This window comes from Sebastes umbrosus, chromosome 11 (assembly GCF_015220745.1).
Source record: "Sebastes umbrosus isolate fSebUmb1 chromosome 11, fSebUmb1.pri, whole genome shotgun sequence".
Lineage (NCBI taxonomy): Eukaryota > Metazoa > Chordata > Actinopteri > Perciformes > Sebastidae > Sebastes > Sebastes umbrosus.
In genome coordinates, this window is record NC_051279.1 from 521,497 (window position 1) to 533,922 (window position 12,426).

At 46.1% G+C, this 12,426-nt stretch overlaps 1 protein-coding gene across 3 annotated transcripts in view; it reads right to left on the reverse strand.

Moving 5' to 3' along the window:
* The window catches only part of LOC119496811 (CUB and sushi domain-containing protein 3-like), a 303,171-nt gene that overhangs the window by 83,886 nt on the left and 206,859 nt on the right, over window positions 1-12,426 (reverse strand). For 2 of the 3 annotated variants that reach the window (XM_037784390.1, XM_037784389.1), the window contains exons 48-54: window positions 12,043-12,201; window positions 10,673-10,861; window positions 6,946-7,131; window positions 5,978-6,172; window positions 5,092-5,265; window positions 1,875-2,048; window positions 1,081-1,254 (exon numbers count right to left, since the gene is read on the reverse strand). In XM_037784390.1, coding sequence (XP_037640318.1) covers window positions 1,081-1,254; window positions 1,875-2,048; window positions 5,092-5,265; window positions 5,978-6,172; window positions 6,946-7,131; window positions 10,673-10,861; window positions 12,043-12,201 — 1,251 coding nt within the window. The remainder of the gene's footprint in view (window positions 1-1,080; window positions 1,255-1,874; window positions 2,049-5,091; window positions 5,266-5,977; window positions 6,173-6,945; window positions 7,132-10,672; window positions 10,862-12,042; window positions 12,202-12,426) is intronic. The other variant, XM_037784391.1, reaches the window with a different exon arrangement.

Here is a 12,426-nt window from a genome sequence, read left to right on the forward strand (position 1 = left end):
AAATAGCTTCCATCATTCTGCGCATTACTACCGTCGCTTTCCATTTTATTCTGGAGTAAATAATGTAAATGGAATTATTTCCGGTCTAAATGATTTTTGACCCATTCCTCTGTTCCGGTCCCACCAGACGTCTGGAGAGCTGCAGATTGGAAACACACCACTAATGAGAATAACCTGTGAGAACTCAAATTGGACACAACTAAAACACAGCCACCATCTCACACTCCCAATAAGATCCCTTCACTAAATGTACTCGCAGCTTTCCCGCCTTCGAAGTAATCTCTCCCTGCAGCAAAGCCTCTCGGTAGAAACTGCCAGTAGAATTGTAGAACCAATTCCCCGTTTCCTCTCCTCTTTCCATACATCCTGCTGCTGGCTGGTTATTGCTGTTTCCCTGCTCTCGCTCGGAGGCAGAGGGCTCCAGATGTTGCTGCGTAATGCTTCACTCAGAGAAGTAGAACAGACAGTGACTTCTCTCTTTCTAATCAATAGACATGTGGACACTACCTCTATCCAATCTGCCTCTGTGTCTGTGCATGCTGGCGGTCACCGGCCGCTGATTCCTGAATGATCACGATACATCTGCCGAGTTCTCGTGGTCATCCTAGCCTCGGATTCCTGAACCGTCACAAAGCACCTGCAACATTTCATTCAGTCCCAACACTTTAGCTGGATCCTGCTTCCGCTCGCTGGCAGCTACCTGCTCCACCGACGGCTGGCCCGATTCACAGGAGCAGAATCAGATAGAAGCGGCTTCTGTTATCAAATATTAAAAGACTCATAGCTGTAGTGATACTCTAAGATGTTCCCTCTTCACAAAGGGATCATTGCAGATGCTTAATGAGATGCTTAAGCTGCTGCCTCCACATTCTTGTACTAATTCTTGCTTGTCATTCCTGTCTGTCTCGCTTCCTCCTGAGGAGATGTCTGTGGTTTGAACCTCAGCTGAAGATGCTGGCAGAGACAAGCAGCTTTTTAGTTCAACTGTCAAGACACATCTGCATCCTTCTGATCCTTTAAGTCAGTCCAGCTGCCAATCATTTCTCCGTCGTACAGGAGAGCCCCGTAGCCGGACTTTACCTCTGCATGTCGGCGGCTGGCGGCTCCACTGGCGGCTGGCCTGGCACTGGGCGGTGGACGGCCCCTCCAGGGTGTAGCCTTTGTTGCAGGAGAAACGCACCACGTCGTTGTAGTTGAAGCCGTCGCCTGTGGTGCGGCCATAGATAGGGCTACCTGGGTGGCCGCATGTGACAGCTGACGTTGACACGCATCACCCGCGGAGGTGCCGGAGAGGAGGATGGAAGATGAAAGGCAGAAAGGGAAGGTAAAGGGGGGAGAGGATACAGAGTGTGAAGAAAGAGAGAGACAATAAGGGAGACAGATGAAATCCAATAAGCGTGATCGATAGGTGCCTTACAGTGACACCCATCATAGGAATATCATTATCATATAATTAACCTCAGAGGACAACGGGCTAATGAGGAATCAGGACGTGATCTGGATCGGGGAAAGGATAAACAGCACATCTCACATTCCATCGATAGGTGACGGAGAGATTGAGCATCACATTATGAGGATATGAATCAACTATCGACCATAAAGCTGAAGGAGGAGCAGGATGCTTTTTAACAGAGTTACATCTCTAAGAAGCTAAAAACATTCTTATTTAGTGATTTATTTTAACAATGCAATCAAATCATCACATCTTCATTAACCCTTTCTCTCTGGTGAATAACAGTTTACATATTCACTGCTTCCTTTAATAGATATAAACACACTCTTTCCATCTGAACAGCAGCGTCTCCGGTGAGATGGAACACACGTGATCCTCTCACAGTCAACGAGGCAGTGAGGATGGGTGTTAAAGTACTCACAGATACAGACTGGGAGCTGTCCAGACCAGTTGTGGTCCTGCTGGCAGATCCGTACCGAGGAGCCGATGAGCCTGAATCCAGGGTTGCATTGATAAACCACTGTGTCTCTGTAACCGAAGTTTTCCCCGATCACCTGGCCGTTCACGATCTGCTCTGGAACACCACAGTGACCGGCTGCAGGACAAACAGACAGGACTGTAACATGCAGTAACTTAATGGTTAGTGCTCTTTCTCAACAACATGAGGGAATTCTTCAGTAATGGAGATGATGACAACATCCTGTAATACTGGTAGTATTTGGTATTAAAGGAATAGTCGGGGTGTTTCTCAGTGGGGTAGTATGAGGCCTTTATCCCTAGTCGGTGTATTACCAACAGTAGGTGACGTTTGGTTCAACCCCAGTCGTGCAGCAAAATGTATTTTGTCCACCTAAAAATATCCGTATAAGTTATGCTATATTTATATATTTATATATCTTTTGGTGAATCCGAACCAAAGTCACACAATAACAGGAACAAACTAACGGACTGAGGCGGCGGTAGACCGGCAGCCTCCGTGTTCTCCGAGGTTAAACTAGAGTTATTTCAATGGCGTCTGGTGGCTGTGGTGAGAGCAGAGATAACCGTTTCAGTACCTGTCACAAACATAGACTGTATAGCTGCATCACGGCAAGGTAACCTGGCAAACTACTCTAAATATAGCGTACACTTAAACAGGTAGTGATTCTTTTAGGTGGTTAAAATAAGTTTTGCTGCCGCCCCCCCGTCGACAGCAGCTTTGCTTCCTGTCTGCTTCTCTAAACTGGAGGCGTGCCGACCGTCATCTACTGCTGGTAATCCACTGACTATAGATGAAGTACCTCATACAACCCCACTGAGAATCACCAAACTATCCCTTTAATGACACTCTGCTGTCTGAACAGTATTCAGCTGTAGCTGATGTGGGGGTCCAGTTTTTACACTTATTCAAATCTCTGTTTATCCCAGCCGATCAGTCATGAAGTTCAGCTTTCTGCTGTTTGGAATAAGAGCGTCCGGTGAACTAATGGACGACAGTTTGCAGGGCAGAAACACAGTTTTGATTGCGTTACCATGTTTGAATAACTTTGCATTTTGACAACTGTATTAAAGAATGAAATGAGGAAACTGGTGATTTAAAAGGTCTTAGAATTACAATGCTGGCAAACAAAATTAGTTTGTGTATTCATGAAACATATTGGATTTGAAACGCAGCTCATTATCTACGAATTATTTTTTCTAAATTCATATTGGCTGCAGCTTCTCTTCTGGTGATAAGTCAGCTCTTCTCATCTACAGTAGACGGAGAGACGCATGTGAAACTCCTCAGAACTCGGTGCAATACGCTCATGCACGTAATCGTATTACTTTCAGCTACAATAAGTTCCTTTCAGAGAGGAGGAATCTCGCTGAGATTTCCACTGACACTTAAAACCGGGGAAATTGCCGCTGACTGCGAGTCTGATTTCCCTAATTCACTCGTGCACCCAGAAAGTCAGCCTAGCGTTTTATTATCACACTCCAGTTGAGAGCAGCCAGATTCTATGAAGATAGCGCTGAAGTAGGCGACTACAGCGAGAGATCCCCGGCTATGTTAACCCTGACAGTCATCTCACTAGACCAGCAGAGAGGTGCCCTTCTTTTAATGAACCCAACCAATCTGGTGCAGCGGCGCTGATAAACGGACCGCTGCGTCTGCCAGGAGAACCGTCACAGTCTGCTGCTGTGTGGGTTTGAATGCGGCTCAAGTAATTACGCATGTCTCATTTTCTTCAACAGTACAGAGCTGAGATGAGCCGCGGTGCTGAGATGAGCCGCGGTGCTGAGATGAACTGAGATGAGCCGCGGTGCTGAGATGAGCCGCGGTGCTGAGATGAGCTGAGATGAGCCGCGGTGCTGAGATGAGCTGCGGTGAGCTCAGCTGGAGCACATCTTCTTGTTTAGATATCTTAACAGCTCAAATTGTGCCGGTGCAGCTTGGCGAGTGTCTCCAAGTTTCAGGCCAGCTGTGGCTGCTGGAGCTGCTCTCTCACATTTAGCAGCCAGGTTTTACTGTAGGCTCCGATCTAGGGATGTCGCGATACCAGAAATCTAGTAGTCCATACCAATACCAGTGAATTTACACGATTCTCGATACCAAATTCGATACCACGGTAAAAAAAAAAACAATAAATCCCATGTAATGTGTACATGTGTCTATACTGTATATATCCTCAGATTGCAGTAGTTTAAATTCACTGATATGGGGACATTTCACCGGGTAAAGGCTACCAGAGGGGGGACCAAGTCCCAAGTCAAGTCTCAACTCAGGTCTCAAGTCCTCAACAGGTCATATGAGCTCTTCATCACATGCAACGTCATTCTAACAGCAGAGTAACTGGATCCAACTGGTGCTCAGTAACACAACAGTAGTTCTTCATTGATTGGATGCTGTTGGTTTGGTTAAACTAAGAGGATCTGGGGAGTTCAGTGTAAGATAATCAAATGCAAGCCTCAATAACATTCACCGGAAATACAGAGAGAGATTAGCAATAAGCAACAAAAGATAGAAATTCAGTTTGTTCAGTTCAGTTTTTTCCCCACGAGTGAGTCCTCTTCTGGAACGTAAAGGATCTCTGGAACTCGCCGCTGCATGGCGCTGTGTTGTGTGTAAATCTCCGACAGAGAGAGCGGAGGACAGAAGCAGCCGCATGTTGTTACTTGGCGGGTGTTAACTTCGGACCCTGAAGGCATCGTACGGTACCGTCGTTACTGTAGAAAACCAGTACCGTCACGTTTGTAGAGTTTTGGCATCGACTTGGTTCGACTTGGTTCTCGTGACGTCCCTACTCCGATCCACCAGTTGCCAAAAAACTGTTTTACCTTCTGATGATTATTGAGATGTCTGAACCAGTGTGATGTCTGAACCAGTGTGATGTGTGCCAGCCCAAAGGAAAATAGAAAGTGTGAGCGAGCAGCAGCATGATGTCAGAACCAGACGACACAGAACTGTACATCTCTCTAAATGCTTCTGATAACGGTCCATACTCACTTAGCAACAGAACCCATTACAGCACCCTCTGCTCCACCATCTGGTTCTACTCTGGCCATGTTGGCCCAACCCAAAGCTCACATCCTGTCTGAACAGATCGCCAGCAGGGTTTGACCCGGGTCAAAGGCTGTCCTTTATAAGGTTAAAGAGAACATTAGACCCTGCTTACCCAGGCACTGAGTCTCCATCCCGCTCCACAGGCCGGACAGGAGACACTCTCGGACTGCAGATCCAGTCAGAACGTAGCCGAGGTTACAGTTGAAGATGGCTGACGCTCCGAACGTAGTTTGGGTCCCAATTTTCTTCCCATTAGGAGGAGTGGGCAGATCCCCACAGGACATGACTGCAATAAGATGAAGAAGATAGTCAGAGGAGGACGAGGATGGAGGAGGCACAGATTAACAGAGAGAGAGAGGGAGAGATGGAAGTTGGCTTACATCTTCAGAGTCAATGGCAGAGCACAGTCATTTACACCCATCTCAGCGACCTTAATGCGATAAAAGAGTGACCTGTACTATTTCACGGGGAGGATAATGATGGTGTTTGCCTTTGTACCAACATCTTTCATCATGCTGGTTGGCGTCTCCCTTCGCCATTACGCAGGCTATTCAGCTCTTTTGCTACTCAAATAGTCGCTCCCATGGCAGCACAGAAAAGCTTTTATTTCCCCATTCCTGCAATAAACAATCTCCATCCGAGGCAGAGACGGGAGCAGGTAAAGAGTACCGGAGTGCATCACAGAGCTGTTGATTAAGTGAGCTGTGGATACGCCATTCATTCTTCAAGTCTGGAGATGTTGCATCCTATGAATCTAGTGTTCCTGAGGCGAGGCGGGACGGACACTTTTCAATTTTACTGGATACAAATGTTCAAATCATTTCTATTCTATCTTTCTGATGAAACTAATGAAACACGTCGACAGCGTGTTACATGCGTGACTCCACCGATATTTGATCTATCGTGATAATGCAATTCCTTTTGGTTCAAAAGTTACATTTCACATGAATCTGTGTTGATGTTTCTGTGTCGTCGTTGCAGCAGAAGAAATCACTCACTTCTACAACGAGGCCTCTCGCTCCTCCAGCTCCACACCCCATTGGCCAGACACTGGATGTGGGCGGGGCCAACGCGGTAGTACCCAGGGTTGCAGGTGAAGATGATTTTAGTTCCGTACTCGTAGTGCGAGCCGTTGACGATCCTCCATTTGCCGTGGTCCAGAGAGAAGGAGCTGAGGCTGGGACACATGATGACTGAGCCAACAAACAGAAAGCGTTGTTAGTTTTGGATTATCCAAATGGACTGTTCCAATGTTCTCTCTTATCCCTTGTACACACACTGCTAAGTCAGAACCAGTAAACATGTGTAACAAGCCAGCCGTGTAGAAGAAACACAGATCTCAATCATTAGAACAGACTCATCCATGCAACATGAAACTGTTCTGCAGATACTCTATAGAAATAGAGAAATATAGAAATAAGCTTTCCACTACAAAGCTGTTTATGAGTTGGAACTCTCTAAAAACCAAATGAGTTTCAAAACAAAGTCTGCCTCCCTTCTAGCTGTGAGACGGATCCGGTACCCAGCAGGGACTAAACGCTGGTCTCAGTGGTAAACAACGCCGTCAGTCACTCCTCACTCCGACTGGAGAACTACGAGGAGTAGCTCTGGCATGTAAAACACTCACATCTCCTCTCAGCTCTTATCCTCCCCTTCATCCATCCCTCTTATCATCACTACCCAACAACTTAGTGTTGTTGTGATGAAACCCCAACCGCTGGTTCTGTTGGGACTGCAGTCCATACTCCGTAACACCTTCCATTACAGCACCGCGTTCTGTTAGAACTCTTTGATATCCCACAACTTCTCCAGAGGATTACACTATTCCTGCCTCCGACACAGCTGTCAAAAATCCAAAATCAGTGTCTTCTCCGTAACTCTTTCCTGTTCTCCTTCCCACTGCTCAACCGTGTGATAGGTTCTTACGGTTACCCTTCCACCTCCTCTCCATGCCCCCCCTACTCACCAATGCATCGGGGTATCTTGTTGTGGTTGCTCCAGGTGCCGTCTGGCTGGCAGACTGTGGTCGTCAGCTCTTTGGAGGAGAGCCGGTAGCCGCCGTTGCAGAAGTAGGTCACCCGTGTGCCGACGGAGTAATCAGTAGCGAGCACACCTCCGTTCACTGGCGCGCTGGGCACGCCGCATGACACAGCTGCAGGCGGCAAGAGGACGGTTGTCAACACACATGTTTGTGCACAGGACAAGACACATACTGTACTGGAGAGATTAACACAAGCAGGAACACACTCAGTTAAACAGGATGTATATGCACATAGACAGTGTTTGGTACACGTGTACTTCCACCAGCGCTGGGAGTGCAACCCCTTTGTGGTACACAAGCAATGTCAAGTGTTTGATTTACACCAGCAGCTAGGTGTTACTCTGTTATTCTCCTTTTAAATGGTTCCAGTTTTAGCGAGTTAAAAACCCAAATAAGTGCTCAGCGCTGACATTGAACGCCCTGGTGGAATTGTGACAACAGACTTCTCTCCCAGCAGACACTTTGACAGTCGCAGCAGGGAAAGCACAGCTGCAATTAATAACATTAATAAGGACTGCATTCAACGTAGTGGAGCGGAGACACATTCCTGGGATTGTGAATGCTGGCTGAGGGGGGGGAGCTTTACTGGAGCACTTAATGGAACTGAGCCTTCATTAACCAAATGAGTTGCACCTGCTTCTCCCACTATGACAAGTCAAAAAGTCTGTTCCAGGGGTCACTGCAGAGGTGTGACAGTCAACACCCCCCAACGTATCTATAATAATGATGCTGCAGCGCTGCACTCACGTCAACACTAAACCAGTCATCTGCTGTTATACTGTATATATTATATATTACAGGTCACTGAATACATAAAGCTCTTGAAACATCCATGAAAGTCTTATATATATAGATATATAGCAGCGGCACCTCGAGGGAAAACAGCATCCAGCCACCTCCGAGCTGAAGCAATCTAACACTCTGCAGAGACGGTGTTAGCACAAATACAGTCCTCAGACATCTTCCAAGGTTTTAGAACACGTTCATGTTAGAAAGTTACTGACTTGGTCCCTCATATTAAACCAAGACAAAGAAACTCACAGACACATCTGGGATGATATTTCATCCTCTTTGTTTTCATTTGTCAGCAGGTTGACCTGAAAACACCGTGACTAGTACATGGAACTAGTTCAGCAGTAGAGCTGCAACGGTTAATCCATTTATTCAATTAATCACCATCTATTCTGATGATCCATTAATCGGTCGGAGAGTCATCTTTTAAGAAAACAAAGTAGGGCTGTCAATTGATTCAAATATTTAAAGGGACTGTTTGTAACTTCTTCCACGTATAAATCATTGCTGGTCGGTGTCTCATGGTCTCTCGTGTGTCTCCGCTGTTCAGACTCAGACTCCAACACAAACTACAGTGAAGCACCAAAACCTCTTGGTTGTATTTAGTGATACAGACGCTGACTTTAGTTGACTTAACGGCCACAGGTGAAGCTGTTAACAAGACATTTAGGATTCTTACAAACAGTCCCTTTAATTATGATTAATCCCATGATGTCCATAGTTTTTATCTGATCAAAATGAACCGTAAAGGGAGATTTGTCACGTATTTATTACTCTATACTTTATAAGAACACTTGAGGTCAAAATGAAGCTTAACTGGAGCGTTATTTCGCCTCCTTCGTGACGAGCTAGGCTATGACATGGTTGGTACCGATGGATTCATCAGGTCTTCTGGTTTCATATGATACCAGTATCTTCACTCGAGATTTAAAACTAAAAACTGTGTTAAAGAAATTAGTGGCAAATTAAAACAAATCTGCGTTAACCCGTCATTATGGCTTCGACAGCCCTAAAGAAAGTCCAAATCCTCTGATTTCAGCTTCTTAAAGTGAATATTTCTGGTTTCTCTCCTCCTCTCTGACAGTAGACTGAATATCTTTGAGTTGTGGACAAAACAAGACATCTGAGGACGTCATGTTGGGCTTTATGGGAAACACTCATCAACATCTTATAGACCAAACAACTAATTGACAGGACAGATTTGTGAACAATGAGAGTAATAGTTATTTGCAGCGCTCTTCAGCAGCAGCTCTTCCTCCGAAGCACTGACACACAGTAACCCTCCACACAGCGCCCGTCCTTGCCCCTCCACCCAGTGAATCTGGGTTACTGTGGCCTCAGAGCTCACACCAGACAGAAAGCTCCAGATAGAAGGTTTCAAGGTGTTTATCATCAGAGCCGAGTCAGAGGCAGAGCAGGGGGGGGGGGGACCAACATCTGCAGGGCCAGACTAAATGGGAACAGTTATGCAAACACACACACATGATAAAGTGGAGCAGCGGCGGTGGCTGCACGCTGTGGAACATCAAAAGGTAGGGATCTGCCAAAATGGCCTGGAGCCGTCACGTCCCCCCCCCCCCCAGAGAATCAATCACATTCATTTGTGAGTTCTGCTAAATCACAATCTAACAGATGCTCATCACACTGAACACGTCTACACATGCTGATGGAACGGTTCAATGTTAGAACGGTGAAGCTTCAGTTTCAGCTCATTGAGATGAGGATGGATTCATAAACTGGACATTCTCAACATATCACAATACTGTAATGTAATCCACCATCTAGTCCAGCGCTCAGCAACCTTTACTATCTAAAGAGTGTCTGGAGCCACAAAACATGTGATCACTGTGATGAAGGTAACTCAGTTTATAGTCTAAGTATATAGTATATAAGTCTAATGCAGTGAGGGCCAAAGAGACAATGTACTACGGAGTATTAGGGCCACATTGAGGGAAAAAAAACATCTGAGATTTACAGAATAAAGTCAGAATATTACGAGAGAAAAAGAAAATAACACGTAAAATTACTACTTTATGATATTATGACTTTATTCTCATAATCTCAGATTTATTTTTTTCCTCAATGTGGCCCTAATACTCCGTCGTACCGTCGTACCATAGACCTACAACAATGAGCAATAAAAATGAAAATGTAAACCTTTATTATTCATTAATTTGTTTTAAACCCACAGAGAGCCTCTGGAGAGGAACTGAAGAGCCACAGGTTGCTGACCTCTGACCTCTGACCTCTGACCCCTGTACTAGCAGCGTCTGTATGGATATATGAGTTCGGCCACGGTTGGTTTGTGTGCTTTGGATTTGCCTCCTGCAGTCACCGGAGTGAGGGGATTAATCCCAGGTGTGAAGTGTTGTTAAATCATTTTTAAAGTACATGACATACATATTTTGATTTCACTGCATCATGATAAAATGCAATCGAGCTCCCCATCTGCTGCGTGAGTGTGTGTGTGTCTGTGCTGTCATGCGCACGTAAATGCACACATTTCACATGTGCGCATCAAAGAACCCAATTAGTTGAGTGAGCCCCGACAGCAGCAGACGCTGCATGCTAATGGAGAGTTAGCCAAAGTAATTTGAAGAAGTGGAAATTGACAGAAGAAGGGAGGATTGATTTCTGTTTCCTTTCCAGCTGACAGGCTGCTGGCTCTCCATCAGGCCCGACTCAGCTCAGCCGCTAACAACACAGGAAGAAGGCTCGGGCCGAGACACTCGGCCGCCTTAAAGCGCCCGCCCGTCTGCCTGCTGAGCGTGGGGGGGGTGCAGACGCAGTGACCAGAAGAACAGGGAAAGAGGCGAAGCTGAAGCTGGGAATAAAAGGCTGCCAGAGCCGATGTGCTCACCTTGACAGGCGGGGACCGGCGCGTCCCAGGCGTAGTAGCCGTAGGTGGTCTTCTTGCACACGGCCGTGCCCTTTCCGATCAGCTTGTAGCCCCTGTCGCACGCCCAGCGCACCATGCTGTTCAGATGACCCCCGGTCTGGCTCACTACGAAGCCGTGCTGTGGGGAGTCGGGGGTACTGCAGTACATGGCTGCAAGAGATGGAGGAAGAAAGAGAGAGGAACAGGAGACGAGGTGAGGAGGAAGTCCAGCAGAGGACATAGAGAACAGATAAGCAGATGTTTACAGGGAGGAGAGAAATAAAGGGATGAGAGGCATTAACTACGCTCCTCTAGAGGAACACTCAGGTGAACCTTTTAGTCACAGTGAGGCTCCATTTGAAATGCAGAAGGATAATGAGGGAAAACGCCTGAGGAGTGTCACATCTATTTAGCACTCGGGCCGTGTGCCACACAGCAGAGGAAGTCCTCACAATCACATTATTACTATTCCTCTCCTGGACATATTCAATTGGATTTAACACATGCACTACTTTCTCCCCTAGCCTTCCTTCCCCCTCATCTTACAGCCCATCGAACACAAGAAAAAGGTGAATTTGATTTCCAGAATCTGAGCGCCGGATGGCCGACGGGACGGGACGGGACGGGGGGGCCTCGTGCTTCACAGACGCTGTCAAACATTCCTTCAAATCAGCATGACAGGGAGATAGCATGTGATAGCACACACTGGGCTTTCAGTCACTTCCTGTTCAAGTCAATCAAGTCAAGCAGGAGTTTTCTTTACAAAATTCATCGCACCGCCTGGCTTTCACAGGAACACTCTGGAGAATTCAACATAATGGAGACGCAACATGAAAAATGAATGTCTTTTGTGCTTTTTTCATTATTATTGATGCATTTCAAATGGAAGAAGATTCCCTATGCTGCTCTTGCTTAGCACCACTTGCTTTATTAAAGAGCCAATTAAGAATTTAAAACCTGTTTTTAAATGAAGGAGTGCGACGCAGCATGGAAGCCGAACAGCGACTCTCTTCCTGCCTCTCGCTTTCTGCCCGTGAACACGTCTCCTATTGTGAGCCATTATCATTTCTGTGCAAATTCAAAGTATTTTTTGCAAATGAACTGATATTAAAAACTCAATAAATAATATCCTGGAGCAATCACAGCACACTGTGATAAAAAGTCATGGGGTCACATTGAATCCACAGCGATGAGCAGTCGCTGCAGCAGAGCCTGTGTTTAGTGTTGAAGTGTCTTTACGGGGCCAATGAGCAGTAAACCCATGACTTTTATCACTTTCTGTACTTTAGAGGCAAAATAGATTCAATTAGCACTAATAAAAAAGAGAGTATGATTATAAGCTGGATACATACTTTGATACTCACCCACGTATCTGATGTGGAAGCCGCGTCGGTTGGTGCCGTGATCAGAGGACCAGCGCAGCAGGAGCTGGTGGCCTGTGGTGGTCAGGCTGAAGGGCGTCTCAATGTCACCGCTGAGTGATGCCAGGTTCTGGCTGTAGATGTTGGGACCTGAACACAGATACAGACACACACACACACAATATCACAGAAAAAGAACTGCGTCAGAAACAAGCATTCATGTAGACGGACGTGAACACGCATCCATTCATAAATACATAGCAGTAATTACAGAGATCACCTAATATCCAGAACATTTCTAAATGACTAATCAACCATACGGTAACATTTATTATACTGAACACGGGACTGGAACACTAAATCAGCTCTAAGATG